This window comes from Bombus terrestris, chromosome 1, assembly GCF_910591885.1.
Source record: "Bombus terrestris chromosome 1, iyBomTerr1.2, whole genome shotgun sequence".
Taxonomy (NCBI): Eukaryota; Metazoa; Arthropoda; class Insecta; order Hymenoptera; family Apidae; genus Bombus; species Bombus terrestris.
The window spans coordinates 4619001-4636664 of record NC_063269.1 but is presented as its reverse complement, the minus strand read 5'-3'; the positions used below and the strand labels follow the sequence as shown (position 1 = coordinate 4636664).

Here is a 17664-nt window from a genome sequence, read left to right as displayed (position 1 = left end):
ATCTGTTTTTGTTTTTAATGATAAATTATGTACAAATAAAAATTTGTTTAACAAGACAATTTTATTTGATTTTTATTCTATTTACTCTTCTGAATTATTCTTCTTATTAATATACTTAAGTTAAATTCCTTTTAACAAAAATCTTACTCACCCTTATCATATTCAATAAATTATCACGCAATTCTGATCATGAATGATTCAAATTTAATAATGGTCGTTACTTATTTACATTTGATATAGCTATAGTTGTTTGTATGTGTATTCAGTCGACGACCCGTAATTGTCTTTCGTGATCAATTAGTACAATAAGCTTTCATGAGTGAATATGAATCCGCGCATTCGATCTGTCTAAGATCATGGGATCTTTAAAAATTTTGGTAAGCGTAAATCTGCCGTTTAAACGAAAAATTCGAATTCAAAGCTTAAAAATCAAATTTAATTTTTTAATTGAAATTTATAATGTTATATTTTAAATGATTATATTTTTATGTTACCTCAGCTTCTCTTTAGTTACATCATTTTCATTTCTGTGAACATTTCATTAACCGATCATTTCGACGAAAAGTTAAAGCAGACAAAAGTTGAGATAGCCAAGCTCTATTTTCGAGAAGAACCACCAGGTAAAAGAAATCAATAAACAGACTAAGTATTCATATTAGATATTTCTAAAGCTTCTTTGAAATATGGTAATCGTAGTTCATAAACAAGTCTACGATGTAAAATGGGATCAATTATGGTCAAAGAAGATCTACAAAAATCCACCTTTCATAGCGAATATATACGACAAGATACTTTTAATAGAAGCAAATCGTTTCATAGAATTTTCATTTAATTCTCCTTCCTCTAATCATACCTTATCGCAAGGAATAATCCCAACTCTTAATAATGGTGCTATTAAATTTGTCAGGGTAGGTAAATTAGCGCTAATCACGATTACTTAAAATCACATTCGATAGTAAGTCATTTCAATTAATATGCTATAGAGTATCGTTTGGAAAAGTGTACTTTATCTACTAATTTGTTACGAAACTGGCTCGTGTAACATCTATACAAAAATGGATAATTTGCAATTAAAATATCGGCAGACCATTCAACATAAAGGATGTCCTACGGATGCCAATTTCTTCGTTCGTTCCAATCGACTTTATCTGGTAGTAGCCGATAACATTGGTCAATTTTCCGTACCTTCTTTGTAAGCGAAATTAGTAACCATACATTTTGTAATTATTGTGCCTCGAAATTCACATATATTTTATATTAACGTAGAATATATCATTGGAGAGAAACGTATATGGATATAGTAAAAGAAGTGATGACCATCGCCGCGATATCGGTCACTACGTTCAAATATAAGCAATCGACGATTATAATATTCGCACAGAATAATAGAGATGCATCCGGAATCGGTTCCATGGTGTACGAGTTTAAGGAAACCAGCCTGGATACTATACAATTTTTGGAAACTTCCAATCCGATTTCTGTTCATCATTACAAACATGCGGACTTTAATTTCATTTTGATAATAAACGAATATACACCGAGCAACTTGCTTTGGTGGGATGGTTGGTTTTTCTTTTTGCACGTTTTCATTTACTTATTATCGATTTATGGAGAACTTATTCTTTTAGGACATGAACTATTAAGCTGGCAACAGTTGCCAGAAATAAGAACACTCAGTTTAGTCAGCATAGTGAGCATCAATGACGACACCTTTTTCTTTGTAGCGTATGATGTAAGCATAGAATTTGATAACTAATCAACGATTACGGAATTTTGTTCATAAATACTAATTGTGTCACAGAACATCTTGCAATTGTACAAGTTTGAAAATGCATCGGATTATATTTTAATACACACTATGAAGCTACCCGATGGAGTTCTGATTGATATACGAACTCGAATTGACAAGTCCACGATAATTATGGTGCTGGTTGTTATTAACTCGGATAAAACTTATAGCGTAGAATCGTGGAAATTACGCATTGAAGAAATTCCCTCTGGTTAATTATTCTGCTTAAAACAATAGCCCTCCAAAATTATGCATTAATTTAGTTACTGTAATGGTATTTTCAGAACATTCGATTAAGGAACGTGATACTTTATCGAAAAATTTGGCGGAACTGGTTGAAACATTGTTACAAAGAAAACTTTTCGTGAAAGAAGCTGAGTCTTTATGGCCCCTCTTGCAACCAGTACACGAGAATTTAACGATATCGGAATCTTTCGTTTTACCAAATTTAATATTAGATGCAGGAACCGTAAATAACATCGACATCCTCGCAGACGAAGACATCGTTGCGCCTCACGTGATGGAACGACGCTTAGAAAATTTAATCCAGGAAATTGATAATGTTTCATCATCTAACGAATATTTAATGATGAACAACACGAATTCTATAAATGCAGATATTCTTGTCGATGGAAATGCATTCATTGATCAATTGCAGATTGATAGAATGATTGTAGATTTTTTTAATGATGTTGATATGCATTCGAACAATAATTCGAATAAGATACAAGAATTTTCGAAGAAAAGAAATATCACTGTAAATGATCTTAAAGTAGATTCCATTTGTGGAATTCCAAATCAATGTATGTTCAATATTATTTTACCTAATAATAACAATGTCCCGATGATATGAAAGAATATATATATTTATCAAAAATGTGATGTCGTTTTAGATTGGGCTTTAACCAATGATACATCGAAAATGAACATAAATATAGAGAAAGATGAAATTGAGTTTTCAAACAACATCGTATATTTAAATTCAAGTATATCTTTAACGAATTTAAACGTAAAAATGTTAAACGGCATAAATATCAATGATCTCTTCAATGAATTATTTATTATTAACCTTAATCAGAGAATTGAAGGTAGATTTCAAACCAAAGCAAATCATCTCGGATGAACTCTTTGATTTAACAGGCCGATATTTAAATCTAAATTAAATTTTTTAGGAAATGTTACCTTCGATAATACATTACGAATCTACAATTTTACGATACAAATGTTGAATGGAAAACCATGGAATAATTATATGAACACAAAAACCAATCAAACTTTTGGTAACTTTACCATGAGAAAGCTTCAAGTAGAAAATTTATATACCGATTTGATAAACGGTGTTCCGGTTTCAGAAGCAGCGCGAGTATCTACCGTCAACGTAATCAAAGGTATACGTAGTATGATTAGTTCAATTTTCGAAATCTTTTCGTACTATCTACATTCACACGAAGTATCTCGTGTTTCATAGGGGAAACGAAAATTGCGAAATTACACGTAACAGAGAAACTTCTAGTTGATTCAAGCATTAACTTACCGATAGGTCCGTCACATCAAATTTACTCTAATGTCACTATTCATGGTAACTTGAACATTGGAACGCTAGATCTGGACAAGTACACAAAAATCTTTCTAAATAATGAGGAAATAGATCTAACTAATATCTTTGGTACCTTTTGGACGAAATCGACCGATCAAATAATCGAAAACGATGTCATTTTTGAAAATAATTTAACTATAGATCGTTTGAATGCAAAATACATAAATGGATTTTCTGAAGATGAATTTTTGTACACCACTACAAGTATTATTCCAGAACGTTTTAAAAGGCTACATTTTGAAAATGTTCACGTAGACGATATGTTTTTCACCGAAGAAGAAGACGATAATCTTTTTGAAATCGCTCCAGAATCAGTCACCATTCGAGAAAGATTGCACCTAAAGCATCTACGTGGAAACCAATTATTGACTGGCGTCTTTAATGGCCTCCTAGTATCTGACATTTTAAACGAAAAGGAGCCATATATTTTTCCAGACGATATGAATTTCTTGACAATTAAGACTAAACAAATAAACATAGACGAGCTTAATTTCCCTTTCTTCTTGCAGAATGCAAGAAATGTTAGCAAAGATCAGAGAACGAAGTTCATGAAGACTCCAGAATTTCATGTAGAAAATCTTTATGTTGAAAAGATTAACAACCTTGAAATGAAGAAACTTTTATTGTTAAAAGATATGAAAATACCTGACATAAAAGATTTGGTAATAAATGGTAATCTAACGGTTAAAGATGATTTAAAAGTAGCTCAAATTGGTGATCAGCCATCAATGAACTATTTAAGGAATATCCGTAAAAAAAATGTGTTTAATAATAAAAATACGATAATATTCCAAGAATTAACTGTACGGAATATTACGTTGAAATCTCTTCATGGTCATGACGTGAACGATATTTTCGAAAGTTTCCTTTCAAAGTCAAGAGAACAAAATATATCTGGGAAGTTCACCTTTTACAAAGTTACAACTGATAACATTAAAACTAGCTTCATCAATAATCGGAACATCTCTAAGTTGACATGGATCGACAAGCCTCTATTTCTAATAAACGATATTAAATTTGATGATTTATTTGTAGAAGGGGATGCTGTAACAAAAACTTTAAACAATCTCGATGTTAACGAGGTAAACACTGAAATATGAATTCATGATACCTTTGTTTTCTTATTGTTCGATTGAATTCAATCGTTCAAACATTTTATTACAGTTGTACGAGAGCATGCTTAACATACCAGTATCAAGAATTGTTGATTTAAAAGTAAACGGGAACATTTCTTGGGATTTTCCCTCAACAAGTTCTGCTTCTTTGACATCGTTATTCGAAAACGCAGTAACTACAACTACAAATCAAACTATTCACGGTGACACCATTTTTCAGGGAAATATATCAGCATCAACAATTGCGGGGCAATGTAAAGAAATCGACGAAATACGTGATATCATTGCAGATGCTGTGATAGACGATAAAGACATCGAAATAATTGGTCAAAAGATTTTTAAAGATGATCTGGATATCGATACTATTTCAGTGACCGATGATATTGATATTCCTATGATTAATAATATCAATATTTTCGAATTTAATAATTCTGTAGCGAGGAAAAGTAAAAAAGAAGTAATAGCTGGAACTATAACATTCCTCGATGATGTAGCGATCGATCAAATCCTTGTTGATGATGACCTTCATAATGTTCCTTTGAATGGGGTAGCTCTGGTGACTGATAAATTACCTATGTATACGTCTTTAAAAGATCTTGTTATATTGGAGGATATATATTTAAAGAACTTAGATGAAGTAAATTTTGATGAATTTTTAAAAAATCGTGTAACTATCGACAGAGAACACGAAATACTTGCTAACGTACAATTTGATGACACTGTTGAAATAACAGGTATATAATTATAAACAAATCGCATTAAAGATCAGATAATATTTAGCTATTATTTCCTTTTTCGTTAAATTTTTAAAGCTGCAGTTTCGTTATTTCAATTGTAAAGCATATACGATACTTGCGTAATAACGTAAATTATATGAATTATTTAATATATACCTTAAATTCTTAGATTACAATATTTTCAAACAATCTTAGGGAACACAAATCTCTCGCGAATTAATGGCATCTATCCCTCCGATTTGGTTCTGAATGAAATAGAGGAAACACAAGTGATATCTGGTTCGAAAATCTTTGAAGAGAACGTCATAATAAGTGGCAATATTTACACATCGTTCATTAATGAAGTAAACGTATCGTTAGAATACTCTAATGGTATACAAAACGACGAAGACGTGGAAATCATAGGAGACTTGGTAATGTTGCTTGATTTCAATATTTGCAAGCGGTATGATACATTTAAAAATTGGATATTTCTAGATTTTCGAGTCGAAAGTGAAGGTTCCAGAAAATGTGTTTGTTTCGAACTTAATTAATGGAATAAATTTAAATACTGTCTATCACGATTTACAACAAGAGACACGTCGGACCCTCCACATGTTCACGCAGAATGAATCTGAGATAGAGAAGAATATTGTTCGATCTACTTTGATTTCTGAAAATCTCGGCAATGTTTTCTTGTATTTGGAGCAGGCAGATGAAAAGTTGAAAATTCAGGCGCCCAACATCAAGAAGATTGATGTTGTTTATTACGAACAGTTCACAAAGCTGAACATGTTTGGTGAAGAACCAGGATCTCTTTGCGGACTTCCAGATAATTGTTCTTGCCCCACTGAATATATGGCTGAGCTCAGCGAAAACGGTTGTTACGTGCAAAGAATAAATAATAATAAAATAATACGAAATTATCACGAATTTCACAGTACATTTGGTATAAATGTAGTATCAAACACAATATCATATAGCCGTGAATGTACTTCAAACAATACGAAAAACGAATTCATCATGATTTCTTGGATTAAATCTGGACTGTTCGGTACAGAAGAAACGTTAGCTAATGTAAAGGAAACGTCTTTAAAAATTCGAGGTTATATAAAGGACGCAAAGGTTTTCACAACACATGATAGTATGATATTTAAAACTAATAAAAACTCTTAAGATAGAAACTATTAAACTAATAAAATTATTTGTGTAATTTTTGTTAAACAGTACATAACATATTTATATATGTATGTATTTTAGACGCAGCTTTCGTAGTATTGGCAGTGTATTATGATACACTACTCGCAACACATCGCACAAATTCTGTAATTTACAAGATTGATTTTGAGAACAATAATTTATCGTTGTACCAGAATATATCCACCGATGGAGCTTGGGCTATCGACATTTTCAAAGCAAATCATCGGGACATATATCTGCTGCTCGGTTGCTTCGGAAATTCTGAGAAGTCGTATCTGTATAAGTTGGACACTATTACCTCCAAAGTAATAAACACTTCGTCTTTAATTATTTTATAAAAATATTTTGGGCGATGATCTGATATAGGTATTATTTTTTAGTTTATTATAATAAGAAGCTTTGAAGGTAAAACGCACAATGTGAAAAGTCTCATCCAAGAACAGGATTGTTTCGTTTTGGTAGACGATTTTGAAACGAATGCGATAAATATCTTTTATTATGATCCAGAATTTGATAACTTTTATGACTATCAAAGTCTATTTCATGATTCGCGAATCCATGGAATAGAATGTTTCTATACAGATGGTGCGAACAATATTAATTGATATTACGCTAAAATAACATTCACATTGCAATATAGTAAATTTTAAATCATATTTCAGATTTTGGGAAGAGCGACTCCTTTATCATCGTTACGACGGAGAACGATCAGTTTTACATTTACGAATATATGTATGCTCAGGTAAGTTTTTATTGATCCATCAATTAAGTTGTTGAAATAATTTAGCTTATATGTATGTGTAAATTGTATCACAAAATGGTTATTTTCAGAAGTTTCAATTGAAAATACATCACCGTATAGATGATTTACAAACGATGGTGCCATTCTATCATTTAGAAAATTACTATATTTTTAAGGGTACAAGCACGAATAGCACGACATTGAAAATCATAAAGCAGGGACCCTAATAATATTTTACAAAAACTATAGTATATGAATTTATTTACCGTTATCGATGTATTATCTATAAACTAATGCACACACACACATACATGGTATGCAATGTAGTGTAAAATAAATTAGAACATACATATATATATATATATATATATATATATATACATGTATGTATATGTATATTTATAACATAAATCTGTAATTATATGCATCAAAGTATTAATATATTTCTAGCATTTAATGTGTATACGGTTTTATTTTATTGCTCTAGTTTGAGACACCTATAATATTTTCATCTAAAAAAAACATATTTAGTATTAATCGAATTGCGCCAGCGCGATTCAGACGAAAGTATTGGACTTTAATTCGTTCGTTCCTACAAAAGAAATTTAAGGGACAACCAATGGCATAAAAATTATTGCACGAAAATACAAGTAATTAAATCAATTAAATAGCAAACATTTTCAGAACAACCGTAATAATATTGCACGACGAATTCTGTAACTGTCGGAATATTAAGTGTTAAGGTTTCAGTTTTTCACAAAGTGGAAGCCATCGAAACACATTGCCTGTTCTTCATTGTTGCTGTGTAGCACTATACTTAAAGTTTTAAGGTACATACAAGTATAAAAAGTGCTCCTTTATATACAGAAAGATTAAAAATGTTGCAAAATCAATGACTTAAAATGAAACTGTCAGAATATCATACCACCATAGACGGGTAACTTTTATTTGTCTGTAATTAACCGTAAGCAAATTATAGTTCAAACATTAGCGTATGTAGATTAACTTATTTAATATAATTACGGTAGATAGAGGCTCTTCTTCGACTTCAAAAAATTAAAGCATAATCGACAAAATTTAATTGTCTCCTTGTATCCTGCATGTTTTTTTTTTGGTTATGTCAATCTATGATGATTTGGCATAATAAAACATTTAACAATTCATTAACGCGATACCGATAATATTGTTACAATCGATTTTGCTAAAGTTAAAACAATAATTTTAAGTTTTCCTTTTAACGAAATCTTTATTCTTTTAATCGGTAAACTATTTTAAGGTTATGACACGTATCAAAAATCTTCCATTACTAAATGATATTAAACACCCTATGTTTGTGTCATCATCGTAGCGTAACGTGTAATCATACTATAATTAAATTTGTCATTCCAAACAGAGCAGTTCCTTAAAGACAGTAATGGCTGTCAAAGGGCTGGTAGCAGCAATTGTTCAATTCTTAACTCAACAATTAGAAGAAGGTGATATTACAGCAGATTCTCGAGAGAGCCTTGAAGTAGCAATACAGTGTTTAGAAAGTGCTTATAATGTACAAGCATCTGATACTCCAACAAATTTTAACTTATATGAAATATACAAGTCTTCCATCGAAAATGCAAAGCCCAATTTAGCTCCAGAAGCTACTCCAGAAGCAAAAATCGAAGCTGAAAGATTAAAAAATGAAGGAAATGCTCTCATGAAAGCTGAAAAACATCACGAAGCTCTTACTAATTATACAAAGTATATATTTTTCATTTGAATAAAGATAAGATATATATTTTTTCTATAAACATTGTAATAGTGTTTACTTAATAGTATAATATTGTTGTTTGTTTAGAGCAATTCAATTAGATGGTCGTAATGCAGTATATTATTGTAACCGTGCTGCAGCACATAGTAAAATTGGCAATTATCAACAAGCAATTAAGGATTGCCATACTGCATTATCCATTGATCCTTCATATAGTAAAGCATATGGACGATTAGGTTTAGCATATTCTAGTCTCCAAAGACATAAAGAAGCTAAGGAAAGTTATCAGAAAGCTTTGGAGATGGAACCTGACAATGAAAGTTATAAAAATAATTTACAAGTAGCAGAAGAAAAATTAGCTCAGCCAAGCATGAACAATATGGGATTAAGTGGAGGTACATTGCCAGGCATGGATCTCAGTTCACTCCTAAGTAACCCTGCTCTTATGAACATGGCCCGTCAAATGTTATCTAATCCAGCACTTCAAAATATGGTGAGCAATTTTATGAGTGGTCAAGTAGAACAAGGAGGACATATGGATGCTCTTATAGAAGCGTAAGTATTACTCATACTTTTCAATCATTTGCTATCTAATATCATTAAAAAATATATCATATTTAAAAATTTTGTAGTGGTCAACATTTTGCTCAACAATTACAAAATGCGAATCCTGAATTAATTGAATCCTTAAGAAGGCAAATGGGAGGAAATCCAAATGATCCAGATCCACCACAACAAAATTAAGAAATCTATGATTATGATATATTTTAAAAATTCCACATAAAATGAAAATAACTAAATTTAATTGGAACACATGCATAGTTACAGAACAGTGTGTATCATTTTTAATATGAAAATGTGAAAAATAATGACTAAGATTAATTTACATTATCAATATCTTAAAATGATATTCATATACATATACTATACAAATTTTCCTATGACTGAATTATTGAACAGAACATGATAATTTGTTTTTTGGATGTGTGCTGATGATGTTTAATATGTGAAGATTAAATAATAAATGTTAGAATATAGTGGATATTTCGTGAATGAGATAGATATTCCAACATGTATTGTGTTGCTTTTTATGTCTTACAACATCGCTTTGAATCTATTCTAACTGATTTGTGTAGTACAATACATTTTCTTACTTACCGTAAAAATAATTTCTGTTTGATAAATTACTACATATCGAAAATTAAGAAAAAATTATGTTTCTCAGCACCTACTTTAATAATAGTTATTTTGTTTTAAAATTGGATAAGAAAATATAAAAAAATTCAAAATATTTAAAAGTTATAATGTTAGCTACCTTTACAATGAAAAATGTACATAATTGCATTCTAAATACGTAACAATCATATTAAATACTTTCAAAATATATTTCCTGTATCATTACTTCAATTATTTCGCAACTAGTATTATATATAATGTAGAAATGTTATTACAAGAAATAATCACTACGAAATAAAAAATACATTTTTAATCCAATAAGTGTATATTTAAGAAAATGATACAAATCCTCAGAGCCTTATTTGATACATTCCTTCAAATTAATAAAACATACATGTCAATTCTGTGTGCGTCATACACTAGCACAATCGTATGTCGTATACAGTGTATAATAGTGACATCATTTTTATTTAGTATATACGAAGCGTACATATAAAAACACAAACTTTTTTAGAATCCATGCTCTATTTTGTTTTCATATTTGCATATGTAAGTAAACTCATACACTATTCGCTTTCATAAATAAATATCACCATCGATTGGTCTATTCGTTCATTCTCACTCTGGAGAATGAGTTTTTCTATTATGTTGTAAATTACATCTGTCACCTGAATTTCCATAAAACCGGTAAATTATTTGGAAAATAAAGGTAAAGTGATATAATAATAAGAATAAAACGATAATATTATATGAAAACATAACGTTTCATTCTTTTCTTATACCGGCTAAGTTTAATTTTTTAGGCGCGTTTGCATTGTTCATTCGAAATTATGTGCCACATATTATTATATCAATCTACGAAAACATAAGTGTATGTAAGTAATTATATCTATTATGTGAATTATACATATAATTTATTACTCTTACGCTTTTTTAATAAAAAATAATGTTCATTTCATCAGAAAAACAATAATTATATATATATAATGAAAATTAAATCGATCTTAAAAGCAAATAGTGTATTCATACTAGTTTTTTATTCGTTTCATGATTATAAAGTTAATGTCATGATTTTCACGTGTTACATACAAGGGGCGCTAGGTGACGAAGCTGCGATGCAGCATTATTTACATATTTTCCAACCCTTCCCGTCATTCACCCACATATACATACATCCGTGAAACATGATGTTGCATGCGCAAAGTCCCTCTACAGGTTCCTGATATGCGCGGTGGCGTATGATTCGTTGGTTTTGTAGCATTGACCAGGAACGTATTATTAAATGGTGCGTAGATTAAACATCCATATATTCATAGACAGATTAGACTAGCTGATTAGACATAAAATAAGTTTTAATTCAAATTTATAATAATAATAACAAATTTTTGAAACATATTCATATAATTATCGATTTTCTAGTATTACTATATTATCATCGTGAATAAAACCATTTGGTAAATAAAAATTGTTATAACAATACGTAGATAGGTTCAGAAACGTTTTAATTAATGTAAAGTTGATAAAAACATATTTTTTTAATTTTGTAAAAATATTCATGATTAATAATTTTACTTATAATGTTCTATGAATATTCGGTTTCAAACGCGCTTACAATTCTTCTGCTATGAAAATTTAATCATATAAAATACATACTGTGTTTGATAAATATCGTGACAATGTTTATGGAAAATTGACCGAGAAATATTTGGAATTCTAGGAAAGGGGGTTTCAAAAACAACAATACGATCCTGAGTATAATGCTCCCCCCTCACTAGCCGATTGCCGCACACTCACAGATTGAGGTGTGGCCATCGAAGGCTGCCATCTTCTTGACTTTCTGTCGCTTAACATTTCAGGTAAATACGCAATTATTTCTTAAGTAATACTGGTTGGAGTAGTGTGAGAGTGTGCTGTGATGTGTGTCCGGGTGGTTTAAGCGTGCTACATGTCGCTTTGTTAACGGCGCAACGGGGAACTCTGTGTGTCAAGGAGGGAAAAAACGTTCTCCTCCTCCTGTGATAGAGAGAGGGCCGAGGGAGTGCCATGCGTTACGAATCTACAGCATCTTCGCATGACGACCGTTTAATTCAACATACGAGAAGCTACACGCTGTCCACCGCGACTACATTCAATCACTGATTTGGGATCGTTTCTACCAGTTCAAATACGACCTGGGCTTTAATTCAGTATGTAAATCGTCCCCCAGGCTCTAGACCCCTGCGTCGCTATCCTGTCGCACCCCTAGCGCCCCCATCCTCCACCTCTTAGGCTTAAATCCCCTCCTCTCTCCCCTGGTTTCGCCTGTGCACTTCCGGCTGTGCAAAATTCGGCAAAAAGCTCTCCGGATACGTGTCTGGAAACTTAGTAAGTAAATATCTGTGTCACGGTTTCATCTTGACATTCCTTCGTCGTCGTTTACCCTGTCAGAACTGCAATAAACAAAAGGTCCTGTACGTTCTTTGATATGTTAGAAATCATCGCGTTTCTATCCATTCTTCAAAATATCCGCGTACCCCTAATACTGCTTTTACAATTTACATCTTTGGGATGATTTCATCGGAATTTCCGAATGCTAATAAAAGTACTAGGTGAACATACATCGATTTTCGGTAAACAATTGGCTTCTGTATACTTGGAATATATGTGTATATATATATTCTAAGTATATATTTGTTATATACATATATATATATATATATATATATATATGTATATAATTTCCATTTTAAATATTCTATATGTGTCTGTAATAAGTCGTATGATATTCATTTAGTTTAATATAAAGTGAATAATTTAATTTCTGAAGGATACTAAAATAAAATACTATACCATTGTGTAATCAACAGTTTTTGTAATACTCAAATATGATGCAAAATTTAAAGATTTATATAAATTGTATTGCCTTAATATTAACATATACAATCCTCATTTGCATTGCTTTCGCTATACACTAGATTCTTTAATGCTAAAGTCCTTGCTTCTGATTTGTATGAAAAATTTTAAATTAGAATCTCCTCCTTATATTAACAAGTGTGACATATAAAACAGGAGAATGTCTGCGTTATAACAAAAACTTTTTAACAAGTAGGATTCTATATTGAAAAGTTTTAGTACTCTAATTTATATCATAACATACATATATTTCTTAAATATATGTATTTATTTATCACTGTCTTTAAATAAATAGTGAATAATCATAACTTTTCTCATTAAAATATTATAAAGCATTTTAACTGTGTACAATATGAATGTGTTGCCTATTATATTTAATTTATGCTTTTCAAAAATAATTTTTCATGGGTACACATGTTTCTTAATAGTGCATGTTTAATACAGAAAAGTACCAATCTTATGTGTTTATGCATGTTCTTTGAAGACATCATTATTCTTTTGTAAGGCATAAGGTATGGTCTTACATATGACATATTAATATTCAAAGACCTTTGTATATGAATTAAGAAATTGATTAAATAATATATATAATATATATTTCTTTTTTTACACACATCGTAGTTAAAGCTCTACCTTATGCATTTTGGAATTCTGTAATCTTTCATCTAAATGTGTACATGAAGTCATTATGATAACATTATGATAACACTATGATAACATTAAATTCACATTATATTTAGTTTTTGGTATTCTTGTAAAGCCTTGTAGTGTACATATTTTTATATATATCTGAAGGAAAGAGTTATGAATCAAAATTATAAAGATGTTCAATGATTACAGATTATATGTAATATTTTTGCAAACATCTAAATACATAATTGTGATAGAAACAAGACATATGCATACATATTTACATATATATGATATTTATATGACATCTGTGTAGTACATGCAGTTATTTCGCAACCTTTTATCCATTCTAACATATAAAATGTCCACTTAAAGCAGAGACGCTGAAAGAAAAACTAAAAACATGGGATGCAATATGGGCCGATGCCTCGGTCCAGACGATACGGGGTACCCTGGATCAGGTACGACCCAATCAATATCCTTTCAATCTTCAGCCCTCGTAGGTTGCTTTCTAAATAGTACTAAAGTAGATATGAAATATAGACACAAAAAGATGTTACCTATCGTACCCACTATATAAGTAGCAAACAGTTATGAAGTTAGAAGCAATTTTTTGCAATGTAAATTTAAGTAAACAGAGGGCTGTAGGGAGTGTATGCTATTATGTTTGTAATGCTAGTACTAATATAGTACTTTGTTTAAACACAAATGGATACCATATTTTCAGGTAACAAGTTTTATACCCTACGAGGTTTGAATTCAAATCATTCTTTATAGTATTGTCAAAAGATAAATCTAATTGAACAGTTTCAAAAAATTACCCTGACTTCTTTCTAACTCTATCCTGAAGAATGCTTTTTCTCAATCTTTCTCACTACTTCCTTTATGTCTTTATATCTATTTACACTTGTATTTGTGTATTTAAAATTGCTTTTTATTTGTTTATGCCTTACCAAGGTGCAGGAAAAGTAGTTTCTGCTAACATTGATATTGATTACATCTTTTCAACATTCATCATATTTTCCATTAAGTTATTATCTTATCTTATGTGTATTATGTGTTCACTCACTGCATGCCCTTAGTTAAACTAATTTTAGGTGGTGTTTTCAAGATATTAACTCAAATAACTTAGATTCATTATCACTCGTATTTGAGTAGTCCTTAAGATACTTCATACATTTATATTGTATACAAATGCAATTAGAATTTGTTGATATATAAAGTACAATTTACATATTAGTATTCATAATTTATAGATTTCTTATTGTATATACATATATTTGTATGTGTATATATGTATACATATAAAATAAAAACGATAGAAGTTAGGTATATATTTTTATTATTTTACTCTGATACATACCAAGATCAGGCATATATGTTCTATATATACTACTCATCACTAACAAACAAAAATTGTTAAAATTAAATACACACTCATTTTTATTTGAACAAATATATTATACAAAATTGTAATATTTATATATGGGTAAGTTATTGAAAGAATATTAAAACACATGCATACTCACTTATAACTGTTATTAAACATAACAACTGACATATTCAATATCTCTAAATTATGTACATAAAAATTTGTCAATTGATATGAAGTGGATGTTATATTTCTATTTTCTGCATTAATATATTTTAAAGAGATCAAAGTTATAAGCATAAAATTAAGATTTTAATGATGCAGGTTATGTTAGAGTACTAATAAAGGAGTATTTAATGATTTACATTTTAGAATTCATGGCAGCCATTAGGAAGAAATTGGTTATCGTGGGTGATGGTGCTTGTGGTAAAACATGTTTACTCATAGTCTTCAGCAAAGATCAGTTTCCTGAAGTTTATGTACCTACAGTGTTTGAAAACTATGTTGCAGACATTGAGGTTGATGGAAAGCAGGTAAATGCTACAAGAAATTGTTTCACATATTTAATATTTTTGTATTTTTTTCCAAATATATTAAAAGAACATTTCCTATAACAGGTTGAACTGGCTCTTTGGGACACAGCTGGGCAAGAAGATTACGATAGGTTGCGTCCATTGTCATATCCTGACACAGATGTAATCCTAATGTGTTTCTCTATCGATAGTCCCGACTCCTTGGAGAACATTCCTGAGAAGTGGACACCAGAGGTGAAGCACTTTTGCCCAAATGTGCCCATTATCCTTGTTGGAAATAAAAAAGACTTGCGCAATGATCCTAATACCATCAAAGAGCTTAGCAAGATGAAACAAGAACCAGTTAAACCAGAAGAAGGTAGAGCTATGGCTGAAAAAATCAATGCTTTTGCTTATCTTGAATGTTCTGCTAAGAGTAAGGAAGGTATTAGGGAAGTGTTTGAAACAGCCACTCGGGCAGCGCTACAAGTAAGCATTATTCATTACAGGTTTGCATGAAATTGAATATAAATTGATCAGACGTTATTATAAAAACTATGTGAGTTCGTAGGTAAAAAAGAAGAAAAAGGGAAGATGTTGGCTCCTATAATTCTTGAACTGTCACCGATAATGAGACAACACTAATGGAATTGCTAGTTGCAATGAAGCTAGTTGTTATGCCGGAAGCCCCCAGCGGAAACTATAATATAACAACAACTTATCTTCAATTATTTTACACAATAAAACAAATCTATAAAAAAAAAGAAAAACTACCACAAAATACGCCCACAATATATACAATATATGCAAATTAAAATCCGTTGCAAAATTTGCAAGTGTTCTTTTATAATAATTTGCAAAGAATGTACTGTTAATTACGATTGTATCAGTTAATCCTTTATGGACTCTCTCTAATGTTGCAATAAGTGCGATCGTGTTTTAAATGAAATAAATTACTAAGAATTTGTACAAACACTACTGCAGTTTTTATAAGGATATGCTATGAGTTACAAGATATATCAATATATTAACTGTTATCATAGAAGTTACTTATCGTTTTGATCCTTATCAGAATAAAATGGTTTTCAGATATTGTTATATAAAAATTATTAAGACTGAGTTTTCGGTAATATACTTTAATGAAACAAAAAAAGATGAATAAATTCGTAATTACATCTTTCTAAAGAAAAAGTTAAATATTGTTACGTGCACAAAGTTGTGAGATAAGATTAAAAAGTTTAAATTTCTATGTTTAACAGGGGTTAAAATAGTAACATTTCAGATATATCATAGTATCTATTAAATTTATTATTGTCTACGTAAAGAGAGCGATAAAGAACTCTTTTGTTGGTCTATATGTTTGGTCCATATAGGATTAAAGATTGTACATAAAATGTCACCATTCTTGGAATAGATGAGATATTATGCCTTCATGAATGTCCCGTGATTTTTTAAAGCATTTTTTTGTCTATTTCATGGTATAAAACAACAATAAAAGTACGTATCGCTTTACCTTATTTTCTTACCATAATGTTACGAACAAATATATATATAATAAACGTATCACTTTGACTTCGAGGATCAAAAGGACATAAGTACTTGTATACCTAAGACACATACGGAAAAAGAAAGAATACCGAATACTGTTTTCTACATCTTCACAATTCTTTATAAATAGTTTTACGACGTTATAATTCGTCGTATCAGTAGCGAATTGAAAAATTTACTTCCAGGAGAAAACTCAATCATCTGTATGTAGCACTTTTTTAGTATAATTTTAAAGGGAGAAAAGAATTTTTTACGATTAGGAGAGTGAAGCCAGGATAAGTTTTTTGAGTTTTAAGAGACCGCTCTATAGTTAATTAGCCTTAATATAAGATATTTACTCCATGATTACTATAATAAATTGTAATTAACAATAAAAATTACTAATCAATGCTTGTGAACTATTACTCCTAAAGCAGTTCAATATCTGTAAATTTAAATATACAAAATTCAAGCAGTAGGATATTTCTTAGAATTTACAAGGAATCTGTGAAGGTTCATGAATGTATAAAATATATCACTTATAAAGTGAATCTTCATTTATAATTTTATTGAATAAAATTTTTTCTTTATTTTAAATACTTCTTAAAATATCACGTACGTATCAGGAATCTTTTTTAAACTTAAAGAATAG

The 17664-nt window shown here is 30.2% G+C and overlaps 3 protein-coding genes across 13 annotated transcripts; all 3 read left to right on the top strand.

The window, feature by feature from the left end:
- Window positions 1-263: 263 nt before the first annotated feature.
- Window positions 264-7539, top strand: LOC100649245. Its single transcript, XM_012308363.3, has 18 exons — window positions 264-377; window positions 500-620; window positions 697-908; window positions 984-1192; window positions 1267-1562; window positions 1629-1732; window positions 1802-2000; window positions 2074-2592; window positions 2683-2877; window positions 2962-3177; window positions 3258-4468; window positions 4551-5235; window positions 5434-5651; window positions 5716-6361; window positions 6478-6722; window positions 6798-7002; window positions 7080-7159; window positions 7249-7539. Exons 1-18 carry the CDS (start codon window positions 357-359, stop codon window positions 7384-7386), a joined length of 5520 nt encoding a protein of 1839 aa, XP_012163753.3. The 5' UTR covers window positions 264-356; the 3' UTR covers window positions 7387-7539.
- Window positions 7540-7673: 134 nt separating this feature from the next.
- On the top strand, window positions 7674-10397 carry LOC100649012 (small glutamine-rich tetratricopeptide repeat-containing protein alpha). 3 transcript variants are annotated; one of them, XM_012308351.3, is made up of 4 exons: window positions 7674-8096; window positions 8553-8893; window positions 8991-9458; window positions 9536-10397. In XM_012308351.3, exons 2-4 carry the CDS (start codon window positions 8574-8576, stop codon window positions 9645-9647), a joined length of 900 nt encoding a protein of 299 aa, XP_012163741.1. In that variant the 5' UTR covers window positions 7674-8096; window positions 8553-8573; the 3' UTR covers window positions 9648-10397. The 3 variants fall into 3 exon arrangements, with proteins under 3 accessions (XP_012163741.1, XP_003393071.1, XP_012163742.1); XM_003393023.4 differs by having other exon boundaries at window positions 7677-7989; XM_012308352.3 differs by having other exon boundaries at window positions 7987-8123.
- A 1399-nt stretch (window positions 10398-11796) lies between these two features.
- On the top strand, window positions 11797-17423 carry LOC100649013 (ras-like GTP-binding protein Rho1). 9 transcript variants are annotated; one of them, XM_012308272.3, is made up of 6 exons: window positions 11799-11935; window positions 12069-12265; window positions 13977-14062; window positions 15346-15506; window positions 15591-15974; window positions 16050-17423. In XM_012308272.3, exons 3-6 carry the CDS (start codon window positions 14005-14007, stop codon window positions 16128-16130), a joined length of 684 nt encoding a protein of 227 aa, XP_012163662.1. In that variant the 5' UTR covers window positions 11799-11935; window positions 12069-12265; window positions 13977-14004; the 3' UTR covers window positions 16131-17423. The 9 variants fall into 9 exon arrangements, with proteins under 9 accessions (XP_012163719.1, XP_012163687.1, XP_012163662.1 ...); XM_012308280.3 differs by having other exon boundaries at window positions 11828-11935; window positions 12017-12265; XM_020862845.2 differs by lacking the exon at window positions 12069-12265 and having other exon boundaries at window positions 11921-11935.
- Window positions 17424-17664: the final 241 nt, after the last annotated feature.